At 38.0% G+C, this 12,500-nt stretch overlaps 2 protein-coding genes across 4 annotated transcripts in view; one reads left to right on the top strand and one right to left on the bottom strand.

The window, feature by feature from the left end:
• Nucleotides 1-8,448, bottom strand: part of LOC144975260 (uncharacterized) — an 11,625-nt gene extending 3,177 nt beyond the window's left edge. The window contains exons 1-3 of the mRNA XM_078919183.1: nt 8,424-8,448; nt 990-1,160; nt 1-58 (exon numbers count right to left, since the gene is read on the bottom strand). The exon at nt 1-58 is cut by the window's left edge and continues 79 nt beyond it. Coding sequence (XP_078775309.1) covers nt 1-58; nt 990-1,148 — 217 coding nt within the window. The 5' untranslated portion in view covers nt 1,149-1,160; nt 8,424-8,448. The remainder of the gene's footprint in view (nt 59-989; nt 1,161-8,423) is intronic.
• LOC144975258 (uncharacterized) overlaps nt 7,587-12,500 on the top strand; it is a 16,866-nt gene continuing 11,952 nt past the window's right edge. Inside the window, exons 1-2 of one of the 3 annotated variants that reach the window (XM_078919181.1) lie at nt 7,587-7,694; nt 10,489-11,445. In XM_078919181.1, coding sequence (XP_078775307.1) covers nt 10,726-11,445 — 720 coding nt within the window. In that variant the 5' untranslated portion in view covers nt 7,587-7,694; nt 10,489-10,725. Of the gene's footprint in view, nt 7,695-9,882; nt 11,446-12,500 lie in introns of those variants that run through there. The other 2 variants (XM_078919182.1, XM_078919180.1) reach the window with 2 other exon arrangements.

The raw sequence follows: 12,500 nt of genomic DNA, 5'->3' as shown, positions 1-12,500 counted from the left end.
GCGTTCCAAACCTGATGTAAGCCTTTTGTCTGTTGTGATCAAAATATTCTATTTCGCTCTGACAAAAATAAAACAGGAATATTAGATTTGCCTGACATTAATTATTTTTCGATTTTTAAATCTATTCTTCGTCTTGTATATGACTAGGACACTGATGGTCACACAGAATCCCAATGGTCACTCACAATCCCACTGGTCTCAAATATCACTAAATACGTGGTCAGGGGTATATTGGAATATTATACGGATGGGGGCGAAGTGGCCGAGTGGTTAAGGCATTGCACTGTGATCCGGATTTGAGCCCCGCTTCAGGCACTTTCTTTTTCTTTTACTTGAGCAAGATTATTAACCCCCAATTTGCTCACTTGGACAACATGGGTGATTCCTGTTGACATCAGACACCTTGTTTGATGAGTTTTCTATATTCCTTCGTGGAATGCCTAGGCGACGATATCTTATGATGCCGTGGCAAAAAAGGCATAATTTTCTATTTTTTTTACGGATGGATGACTCTTTGTACAAAAGGACCCCAAACATGCAACAGATACTGTATGAAACGGAAGGTTGGCTTATCATGGCCTGCTGGTTGAATGAGAAACAAATAAAACATGACGAGGCGCGTTGAGATTAAGAGATACCTTGCGCTTTTATATAGCACAATATCCACGTAATGACCTCAAAGCGCTTTACAAAGTGTCCCTGACCAACAGCAAGACGTAACATGTAGAACGAGACATGACGCCTTTTAGGTGACAATACAATTTTTTCGACAGAAACAACGCTTTTGACGGCAAGGTACTTATTTTACACCTCAGTACGGTGAGAGAATGTGAGTAAAGAGCCTTTTTAATGATCCAACTAGGCGCTGAGCGAGGCTCGAACTGAGGACCTTCCGATCTGAAAGCGAATGCCATACCACTAGACCACATAGCGGCATAAATATTCATATCTTTATATTTGATATATAAAAATCAAGTTGATAGACTTACCCCATTTCTATAGAACTTATTACCGATATTTGAGTAGATTTGAATTCGGGCAGTCCCTACTGGAGCTGAACAAGGGCACGGGTTTTCTCTGGCGCCGTATGTAGGATTCTGTATGGTTGCCACAATAATGGCCACGAGAAAACAACATTTGGGTGACATCTCTGATTACATCTAGTAAGGGGAAAGACAAAATATAACATCTGGGTGACATCTTTGATTATATCTAGTCAGGGGAAAGACAAAATATAACAACATCTGGGTGACATATTTGATTATATCTAGTAAGGGGAAAGACAAAAAAATATAACATTCGGGTGACATCTTTGATTATATCTAGTAAGGGGAAAGACAAGAAAATATAACATTTGGGTGACATCTTTGATTACATCTAGTAAGGGGAAAGACAAAAAATACAACATTTGGGTGACATCTTTGATTACATCTAGTAAGGGGAAAGGCAAAAAATAACAAGGACATTTCATGTCATTAAAATTTATTTCTTTGACAAAGTTTTAATTTTAGAAATTATTATCATAGTAATACTAACTCCTGGTAGAATAGCTTATGAGAAAACGTCAATTTTCTAATTTAATTTTGGGAGGATATACCAGATTTTGTCAAATCATCAATTTCTAGTTTTCTGCCTTTGAGGACTCCCCGTTCTTTACCCCCAAAATCACGAATAGAATTAACATTAGTTTTGATATTTTCTGATTTGAATCCAATTTCCCGTCTCCAAATGACCCCGACGTATTCGTAATACCGCTTAGAGTCGATAAGCCACAATAGATTAATGAATAAAAAGTATGGAGGAAAATATCGAAACGAAACAGAAACAACATTTTGGTACCGTCTTCAACTGGGGTGACTTTATCTGAAGGAGTGAACGTGCCTCTTGAGTTTCGGATCAGTTAGAATATATCATTTGTGAGGCTGGCTGAGAAAACCCGAAAATGCGGCAAGCTTCGATTCGAGATATTATGAGCCAAAATCGAAGATAAAGTGTTTCCCATAGCAACGAATTTTATTCAGAAAAAAAAAATCATAACTTGGGTTCTAATAGACATAGTAAAAAAATTTAAAGTGGTAAATGATCAAAAAGATGTGGTCTACACCACTGCATACAGATCTAACTCAATTTATGAAATTTACGCATCTTCCCGGGATTTCTCAGCCAGCCACACATAATCCTAAAGTTTTGTGTCAATTATTTCTTTTGATGAAAAGCCAAGTCTTCTTGCCACAAAAATGATAACAACAAAGCTGAGAGCTTTGAACACATTTAGTGGATATTGCGCTATATAAAAGCTCATTTTTTTTTAAAATTCAAAATGTTCCTAATTCATATTGACAAAAAGATTTCCGTTAAAGCAAAGCTGCCCCGGTTGACGGTCCATTCGATTTTACCATCCACAACTTTCATCAGCTTAATATTCACTGTAACCAAAATGGAAACAACCTACTCACCTACTGTACCAGTCCCATTTCAAACGAGTACTCACGGTCAGGTAGATTATATAACACTGTCGTCCTATGACAAATTGGCCTATCTGACAAATCCACCATTTTTAACGCCATCTAATATTTACATTCAAATCCTGGCGGCAAGATGGCGGCTTTTTGGGCATATACTTGTATGGCTATGTGGTCTAGTGGTATGACACTCGCTTTCGAATCAGAAGGTCCTGGGTTCGAGCCTCGCTCGGCTCATAGTTTAGTCCTTGGAGAAGGTTATTGACTCATATTCCCTCACCTTACTCAGGAGTAAAATTAAAATGGCCGTAATAGCGTTGTCTCTGTTCGAAAAAATTGTAACATCGCCTAACAAGCGTCGTGTCCCGTCCTAAATGTTAAATGTTGCTGTTGGCCAGGGACCCCTTGTAAAGCTCTTGAGCACATTTAGTGGATATTGAGCTATATAAAAGCTCAATTTTTCAATATACTCAGAAGAGATGAAAATATAACAGCTAATTAATTAACCATAAATACTTTTTTCACCCCATCTGTGAATGGGTATCTGAGTCTGTTAGATTTGTCGTAAAGTACTTTGAGATAGACCAGCGTCCTATCAAAAGGATAGTAAGCAATTGTTATCGTCTGTGTTACACTACAGAAGCCAGTTTAATCAACAACCCCATACAAAGTATTTCTATTTTGGCGCATCTCAGTTCCATAAAACTGGTCGATACGTCAATTTGACTTCGGACAAAAGAGCTTTCGTATTTCTGTATTATTCAATTGAATTGATCACGACTATCAATATAATATTATATGCGCTTTGGCAAAATAATTATCTGTTCTGCACGCCTGATCGATCATGCAAATACACAAATACGTCGGTTATATAATGAATGCAGTTGACGTCAATCAGTTTGTCATTTATATCTGATTATATATATATATATATATATATATATATATATATATATATATATATATATATATATATATATAAACTTAAAACACTTTATCTCCAGTTTTTGTTCTGGCAAGACACATATTTTGTTGCCGCCACGAAGGATAGGATTGAAACGTGACCACACAATACTTAGCAATGACTATGAAAATTTTTGTTTTCTATTTTTGGAGGAAATACTACTCTTAAATCAAAGCGCTATCTGCACCGAGTAAAAATCTTTTTGAATTTTGAAAATCCATTAATATATAGACATAGTTATGCAGTTTCAAAGATGTCATTTATTTGGATCACTCACAAAGAGAAAAATATACGGAAAATAGGGGACACTTTTTCGTCGTTTTATTCTGGTTTGTGCCTGTATCTCGCTTAATACGTAGAATTAGTTATTAAAACTTGGCAACTTTATGGCAAAATTATCAGAAAATATGATGAAGACATCAGAAAAGTTCTAACTTGTATAGTTTTAGAGTTGTATGGCTAGGGTCAACTATAAACTTGTTTTAAAATATACATAATATTGATCATTTGGAACTTTTCCGAAGTATAATCTTGTGTCTACAACCCATACAAATGACACGAAAAATGCCTGCTGAATTATTATCAAACAGTCCCGTAACAGTCCCGTGAGACCATGGCTTATGTTAGTTCTAGTATTTATTTGAGAGAGAGAGAGAGAGAGAAAGAGAGAGAGAGAGAGAGAGAGAGAGAGAGAGAGAGAGAGAGAGAGAGAATCTACTATCCCTATGACAACAATGAAACAAACAATACCTTAATTTTAAAAATGCACGCGAGGATTTGTGTCATCCGTCGTCGCGAACAAGGTTGCCAGATGGCCACGTGTGTTGCCAAATATATAATTTTGTTTCTTTTTAAACATTTTATTCATCTATGTTTGTCTCAGTGACATTTATCCTAGTCTATTCAATTTTCTGTTTGTTAAATTTAGTTCATTTTAAGTGGGTCAGTCTTAATATTGAAAGCCATATTATTTTCTATTTAGCCACTTTTGAAGTCGGATTTGGTCAGGTTAAAGTCTGGCCATCTGGCAGCCTTGCCTCGCTCTCGTCATTTTCGTATCGCGCGAGCGAAATGGCCGTCTCCATATTTTCACTCATTGAAATGCAAATTGGGTTGATGTTTTGTGAGAATACGGGAAAAGTACTTATCATAATCCAATGAAATTTGAAATATAAATAGAAGAAATGTGCACATATAATCTTATGAGCGACAAAATCTCTCCTCTTTGTAGTTTTAGAAATATTATACTCCAAATAGCAAAAATTTATTTTTAACGGTCTTTTGGTAATTGTACGAGTTTTGTCGCTTGGCATAATCTAAAATGACCGCTTTTCTAACTGTGTGCCAACTTTCAGTTATATTCAATTATAAACAGCGTCGTAATTAATTTTTAAAAATAGCATGTACGAAACGGTTTCGTCCCATATTTTGTCGCGAATTTGGGCACTTCGTGAGCGAAAATGAGGCCCAAAGATTTGTGCGGGATAGTCATTGCTACAATACTACAGATGACAATCAATTAATTTGAAATTCTAAACATTTCCTTGACGTAGAAAACCTTTGTTCGATACCGATACCGGTGTTACTAATCTGATCACGTAGAAAACATTTGTTCGATACCGATATCGGTGTTACTAATCTGATGACGTAGAAAACATTTGTTCGATACCGACACCGGTGTTACTAATCTGATGATGTAGAAAACATTTGTTCGATACCGATACCGGAGTTACTAATTTGACCAATTTCATTGACGAATTTATCCTTCAGAATATTCGGGTAGTCTATTGATTTGTGCAACAGTCGTGACGTCACTGCCCTCGTAATTACGCAAAGTAGCTTAGTCACTGGTTTTTAACTATCGGGAACAATCGCGACCGCCCTAATGAAAAACTTCTCCGACGACCATAAAAGTGTATCCCAACATTATCAATCTGATCATGTTTTGACTTTTATACATTCTGATCACATGAGACGTGAAAATGCTCTAGCCAGCCCAGCATGAAGAATAAAAAGTACCGAATTTCTTTGTTTAGAACCAAGCTGCTGGTTGCTGGGCGGACGTGACATCAGACTATTGCATCCTATTCTAGACAATCCATTGACCTGCCAATCCATTGTAGAATACAGCTGGTATTAGATGTGACCACCGATAGCCCCTGACCAGACAGTACAACAGAAAAGCAACATGGACAGACCGTTCTCTCGTACTCTTGAAAAACATGTCATTAAAATTTGGTCAGAAGACTCGTCCTTCAATTATCGGCCGACTGTAATGAACCTCATCTCATCAAAAACCCTCAAACCTCAAAGATATATATATATAAATATATACATATACATATATATATATATATATATATATATATATATATATATATATATATATATAGAGAGAGAGAGAGAGAGAGAGAGAGAGAGAGAGATAGGCAGATAGGTATGTAGAACGAGAGAGAAAGAGGGAGAGAGTGAGATAGGGCGAGAGGGAGATAACCAGAGATAGAAAGAGAAGGAGGTACGTAGATAGATAGATAGATTGATAGACAGACAGATAGATAGATAGATAGATAGATAGATAGATAGATAGATAGATAGATAGATAGATAGATAGATAGATAGATAGATAGATAGATAGAACGAGGGAGAAAGAAAGAGAGAGAAAAGAGAAAGAGAAGGGGGAAAAGAGAGAGAGAGAGAGAGAGAGAGAGAGAGAGAAGATTGTTTTTCTCACTCCACAGATTCCAGACACCATTATAACCCAGACCAGGTAAAACGAAACGTCTTTCCATAACAACGTAACGCCCTGTATTTAACGAGCAGCCTCTCTTGCCTTGTTCTTTTCCCTTCACGATATTCACGATAAAATATTTGGCAACCTTCATCCAGGGAAATCTTGAATGCTCCAGGAGACATGCCGCGTGTTCTATCATTGTTGCCAATTTGACATTTTCACAGCTAAACTCCCAATTCTATTTTCATTATTCAGATTATATCATGACAAATTTGTTAGCATTTATTTAGTGACTTATAGAGGAAAATACTCGTGTTTGCTTCAGAGATTTTGATGCATTGTGTATGTCCAAAAAACTCATAAATCCGCTATAGATAGAATGAAGTTGACGTCACTCGGGTCTTTGTTATTGTTTTTTTGCCATCCACTTTATGAGTAATTCTCAATAAACTGTTTTATCCAGACTAGAAAAGTTTATAGTTACACATAGTTTTGTGTGTTACTCCGTTATACATCCGGATGGCAATGATGTGAGTTTCTTAGCCAAGCGCATACAATTTGTATATTTCCATCCTGATGTAACGTATCAGGTTAGGAAAACAATTTTCTCATTGTAAATAGGATAAGCTGGTATGGTCACCAGTTCGCTGTCATACTCTGTAAAAACTAGTCTAAATTGTTAAAAATTTTGTCAGATTATCGTCCCTCAAATACTCTCTAACCTGGGACTTTGTGAAGTAGAGTTTTTGCCAAGATGAAGGTCATTTCAATCCATAGATATTTGAAGGACGAGTTTTCTGACCAAATTTTAAAACACATGATTTACCAAAAGGCCGTTTACTTATCAAGCAATTGTTTGGCTTTTTTTGTGTGTTTTTTTATAAGTTGTGTTGTTTTTGTTTGTTTGTGTGTTTGTTTATTTAGCCATTTTTTTCCGGAGCCAATTTCATATGAATATTAGGGAAATCGGATTTATTTAAATTCGTCTTTTTAATTTGTTTTCAACGATCGATAAGAATAAAATGATAACAATCGGCAGGAAAGATAACAAATGGTTTTATAGATGTTGGGCGCTTGGCAAAGAAACTCACAACATTGCCATCCGGAAGTATATGGACCAACACACAAAACTATGACGTGGGGGGGGGGAGAGAGAGAGAGAGAGAGAGAGAGAGAGAGAGAGAGAGAGAGAGAGAGAGAGAGAAGGGATGAATTTGTCTTGTTTCAAAAATTGTTTGGCATCTTTCTCAAAATCTATTTTCCTTCTCATTGCTTCATGTGTATGAGACTCGTGAGTGTACATGTGTGTAGGTGTATGTGTGTGTGGGTATGTATGAGTGTATCGGTGTGCATGTGTTGGTAAGTGTGTGTGTGTGAGGTGAGGTGGGGGGGGGGGAGGTTAACGTCTGTGTGTTGGTGCGAGTGTGGAGGGAAGGGTTATCATGTCTGTTAACAGTTTTCTCATTCTAGCCTATTGTAATTGAGTTGATCTGTTGTGTGCTGTGTGTTACATTCAACGTGCTGTAGTTGGTGTACTGTGAGTGAAATATTTAGTTTTACTTGAATTCTATCTACAGCTACATTCAGTACTCACATACCAAATGCCAGATCGAATGACTTTAAGCTTTGTGAGCATCAATCACAATGTTTTGACAACACCACAAACCGGAAGAAAAGTGTGATATCAAAAGAACGTATTCCAATTCCATTGGAAGTGTAAAACTCCTCTCCCAAAGGACTGGATACATGCATTGTGTAATTCATCTGCTGATGAGATTAGCTTATTGTCGAGTGTAAATTTAGATAGTATGCGCTTGGCTAAGAAGCTCACAACATTGCCATCCGGAAGTATAACGGAACAACACACAATACTCTGTATAACCTTGAACGTTTATAGTTTGGTTAATCGAGACCTTCGTAAAGTTATGGCCTGACACTGACCAAAAAATGACGTCAAAATTCCAGTCTTATGCCACAAAAAAAAAAAAACAAAACAAATCGTGAGTTGTATTCAATAGTTCAACCAATGAAATAACTTGTTTCCATGAGACGCTGCAAAAAACAAATAATGACGACAAACTGTCAGTCCTTTTGGATTTCAGTATCAGGCTATAACATAACGATGGCTACGGGTTAATACAGTGAAGTGAGAATTACTCATAAGCACGGATGGCAAAAAGCAATAACAAAGAACTGAGTGACGTCAACTTCATACTATCTATACTTTCGGATGGCAATGTTATGAACTTCTTAGCCAAGCGCATACTATCCATAGATAGAACGAAGATGACGTCACTCGGGTCTTTGTTATTGTTTTTTCCAACTGCGTTTATGAGTAATTCTCACTAAACTGTATTAACCTGACTATAAACGATCATGGTTACACATGTGTTGGTCCATTATACTTCCGGATGACAATGTTGTGAGCTTCTTAGTCTAGCGCATACTATCTAAACATCCTACTACTGAAATAGTTGTATCACCTTTATGTAACCTATTGCCACCCGGAAGTAAGAAGGACCAACACACAAAACTGTGTATAACCTTGAACGTTTATAGTCTGGTTAATACAGATTAATGCGAATTACTCATAAACGTTGATGGTGAAAAACAATAACAAAGACGTGAGTGACGTCAACTTCGTTTTATCTTCAGTCTGATTGATCATCGCCATCGTTAATATATAGCCTGACACTGGAACCCACCAGGACTTACAGTTTGACGTCATTTTTTAGATTTGCGCAGCGTCCAGTGAGTTGTCGTTAGTAGAGCTCATGGAAACAAGTTATATCATTGGTTGAACTAGTGAATACAACTCACGATTTGTTTTCTTTTGTGGCTAAAGATTAGTCTTTTGACGTCATTTTTTTGTCAGTGTCAGGCTGTAAGTTAACGATGGCTACGGCCTGATACTGACCCAAAAAAATGACGTCAAAAGACTAGTCTTTGGCCACAAAAGAAATCAAATCGTGAGTTGTATTCAACAGTTCAACCAATGGAATCACTGGTTTCCTTGACCACTGAAAACGATGTCAAATCATGAGTCTTAGTGGGTCCTAGCGTAGCCATCGCTATATTATAGCCTGATACTGAAACCCAAAAAGACTGGCAGTTTGACGTCATTATTTGGTTTTTGCACCGCCTAGTGAGGTGTCGTTAGTAGAGCTCAGGGAAACAAGTTATTTCATTGGCTGAACTATTGAATACAACTTACGATTTGTTTTCTTTTGTGGCAAAAGACTGGCATTTTGACGTCATTTTTTGGTCAGTATCAGGCCATAACTTTACGAAGGCCACGGTCCTAGTGTCAGGCTAAAAGTTAACGATGGCTACGGCGTGATCGATAAATCTTGGTGATAACTAATCACCCAAATGGCGGTCTAAAAACAGTAACAAGGAGCAAGGTTACGTCAGTGTCATTCAATGTATCTATGACATATGGTGTGTAGAACAGCTGCTCGATGAATCATCATCATTATTCATATGATAATCTTATGATGTGTTGATTGATTCGCGATATTACAGACATATATTATTTTACACGTATATCATCACAGCCTGCTGTTCTCATTGTGTCAGTGCATCGTGTGTTGTGTGTTGTGTTATGGTTTGACATCCAGTGTGTTGTGGCATTCTTTGGATTCGATGTGTTCATTGAAAACAATCAAATATGTGTTATGTTATATAGATAGAATGCGCTTGGCCAAGGAGTTCACAACATTGCCATCCGGAAGTATAACGGACCAACACACAAACTCTGTGTAACCATGAACTTTTATAGTCTGGTTAATACAGTTTAGTGAGAACAACTCACAAACGCGGATGGCAGAAACAATAACAAAGGCCTGAGTGACGTCATCTGCATACTATCTATAGCAATACGTAATAACGTAACATAGTTCCTTTTCTTGTTTACTTGAAGAAGGTCAAAGGCCGAAACGTCGTTTACTTTGCGTTGTATCTTTTATATGAGTTATTTTCACTCCCTTTATTTTACTATAAACGTAACGTTCTATTGCTCCTTGACTTACTGATTTAAGACCTTTCGTTTCCTAATCATCCGATCGAGACGCCTCGGCTGCCTCTCTAATCATCTATGTCAATGCTTTTCACTGTTAACAGTCTTTTGCTGTTGAGGCTTTTTAGTCCTCCAAAAGCATTTGACAAGTGAGGCAGTAGACTATTCCCTGAGCGGAGGCTCTGTGACAACAGGTCGTGTCAGTCATGTTGACAAGAAAATTGTTTCTTAGTCTTTAAAATTCTTTAGTCTCTCCCATTCTGATTATATAGACTTTATAGACAATTTTTCTTTCCTCACTTCATTGTGATAGAATATAAGAATGACGACGAGGGTTACAGTGTCGCATCACTTGAAGACGTAAATAAACAACAACATACAATCAAATTTCGTCATGAAGTGACTTAAAATTCCAGTCATAAATGGCAAACAGGAAAATGGCGATGTCTCAAGGATTTCTGGATGAGCGTATTTGTGTTTCATGATTGTTCATTTGAAGACATAAAAAAGTCAAATTTCGTCATGAAGTGACTTTAATTCCTCGTCGTAAATGACAACGAGGAAAATGGCCGTGTCTCAAGGATTTTCCGACGAGCTCATCTGTGCCATCTGCCTTGAAACATTCAACAACCCCGTCATTCTCCCTTGTGCTCACACATTTTGTAAACAATGCCTCGTCAACGTGCACGAACGGAGCAGATTTCGAAGTTCTTTTCGACGGAACACCAACGCTACAGCGACAACCACGGGCAGCCGAGGCGTGACTAGGAGCAGCAGCGTCACCGACAGAGACATCATTGCCCGAGATCCAAATGCCAGCGGGACGACGACGACTTCTACAGCCGTACCGGAAGTCTTGATATGTCCGCACTGCAGAATGGAAGTTCATCTCGGACCAGGCGGCATCAATGCCTTGCCCAGGAATACAACGATAGCAAATATTATCCTCAGCATCGAGGAAGAAAAGAAATCGAGAATGAACGTTCTTTGTGAGGTTTGCGACGAGGACCCGCCACGCGTCGCTTCCAAAATATGTTCGGACTGCTACGTGACCTACTGTGCCACGTGCTTCCGTCAGCTTCACCCAATGAGAGGCAGTTTTAAGTATCACGTGGTGAAAGAAACCAATCAAACGACGACGCCGATTATCAGTCGATGTGTCTCCCCGATTCTGGAGTCTCGTGGTTCCATTTCTGGGCGTGGCACTCCGTCAATTGATGGCGGAACTGACGTGGAATCGGGCGACGAAGGAGGGACTGCTCTCAATCAGGTAAGGCTAAGATTGTTATGATTAACCCCCCCCCCCCCCCCCCCCCCCCCCTTAGATTTCATAAAGGGAAAAATAAATATTAACAAATTTATCACAGACAATTTCCAAGGATACCCAATACTAAACACGCCTAAAAATGTTTCATTTCATTCCCTCATCAAGCCATATGGAGCCATATTTCTATTTCATACAGAACCAGTCTCCTGATAAGCGTCCTATCTAGGTGCACTAATCTAAAAATGATACAAAGCTTATAGAAGCTGTGGACTGTAAAAAGTAATAAACAAAAATGAACATTACATCTTCAACAAAGAACACAATAAACTATACGCGAAACGCTTCGGGCTCAAAACCCTTCTTCAGCCAACAACAACAAAAGACATAAATACATAAAATATATCTGTCGTCTATCTGGAATTTAGTAATGTACTTATATCATTATTGGGTTTTTTGGTGTTGTCTGAAGAAGGGTTTTGAGCCCGAAACGTATCATTTTGATATTTTGTTCATTGTTGAAGTTGTTATATTCATTTTTATTTACATATTACCTTTTATAATCTATAACTGATGTCAAGAGATACGTCCTGGTGCCAGGCCATACGTTGACGAAGGACGATGATGGGGCAGCTGTCTGAGATTGGTTGGATTGCAGAAGGCACCAGAAATATGAAAATTGTTTTTACTAACATATCCACAAGGACTTCGATTTGCCATCACCAAACACCGAAATCCCTCGTGGATTGGTCACGTGACGCGACACGACTCAATGGCAGCAGCAGCTATAGCTTCCAAAGGCCAAATCAAATCCGACGTTTACATACATGCAGGTCTGACATCCGAACGCAATTTGGTCCTAGTTATAACATTGTTGTAAGGGACAATATTTTGTCAATCTTTTTTAGATGCCCATTACAACAATGAGCCCATCATGAATTGGGTTATCAGATCTGTAAATAAATGCACGTCGGCCAATGAGTTTTCGAAGGCTACGTACGGTCAGGAGACTGAGATGAGGTTAATTCGATTGTCTGGATGAATCACACACAAGGTCAATC

This window comes from Berghia stephanieae, chromosome 6, assembly GCF_034508935.2.
Source record: "Berghia stephanieae isolate SIO BIC M18660-M18661 chromosome 6, UCSD_Bste_1.3, whole genome shotgun sequence".
Classification (NCBI taxonomy): domain Eukaryota; kingdom Metazoa; phylum Mollusca; class Gastropoda; order Nudibranchia; family Aeolidiidae; genus Berghia; species Berghia stephanieae.
Note: the sequence above shows the minus strand (reverse complement) of the source record. Positions and strands in the feature narration are given on the sequence as shown.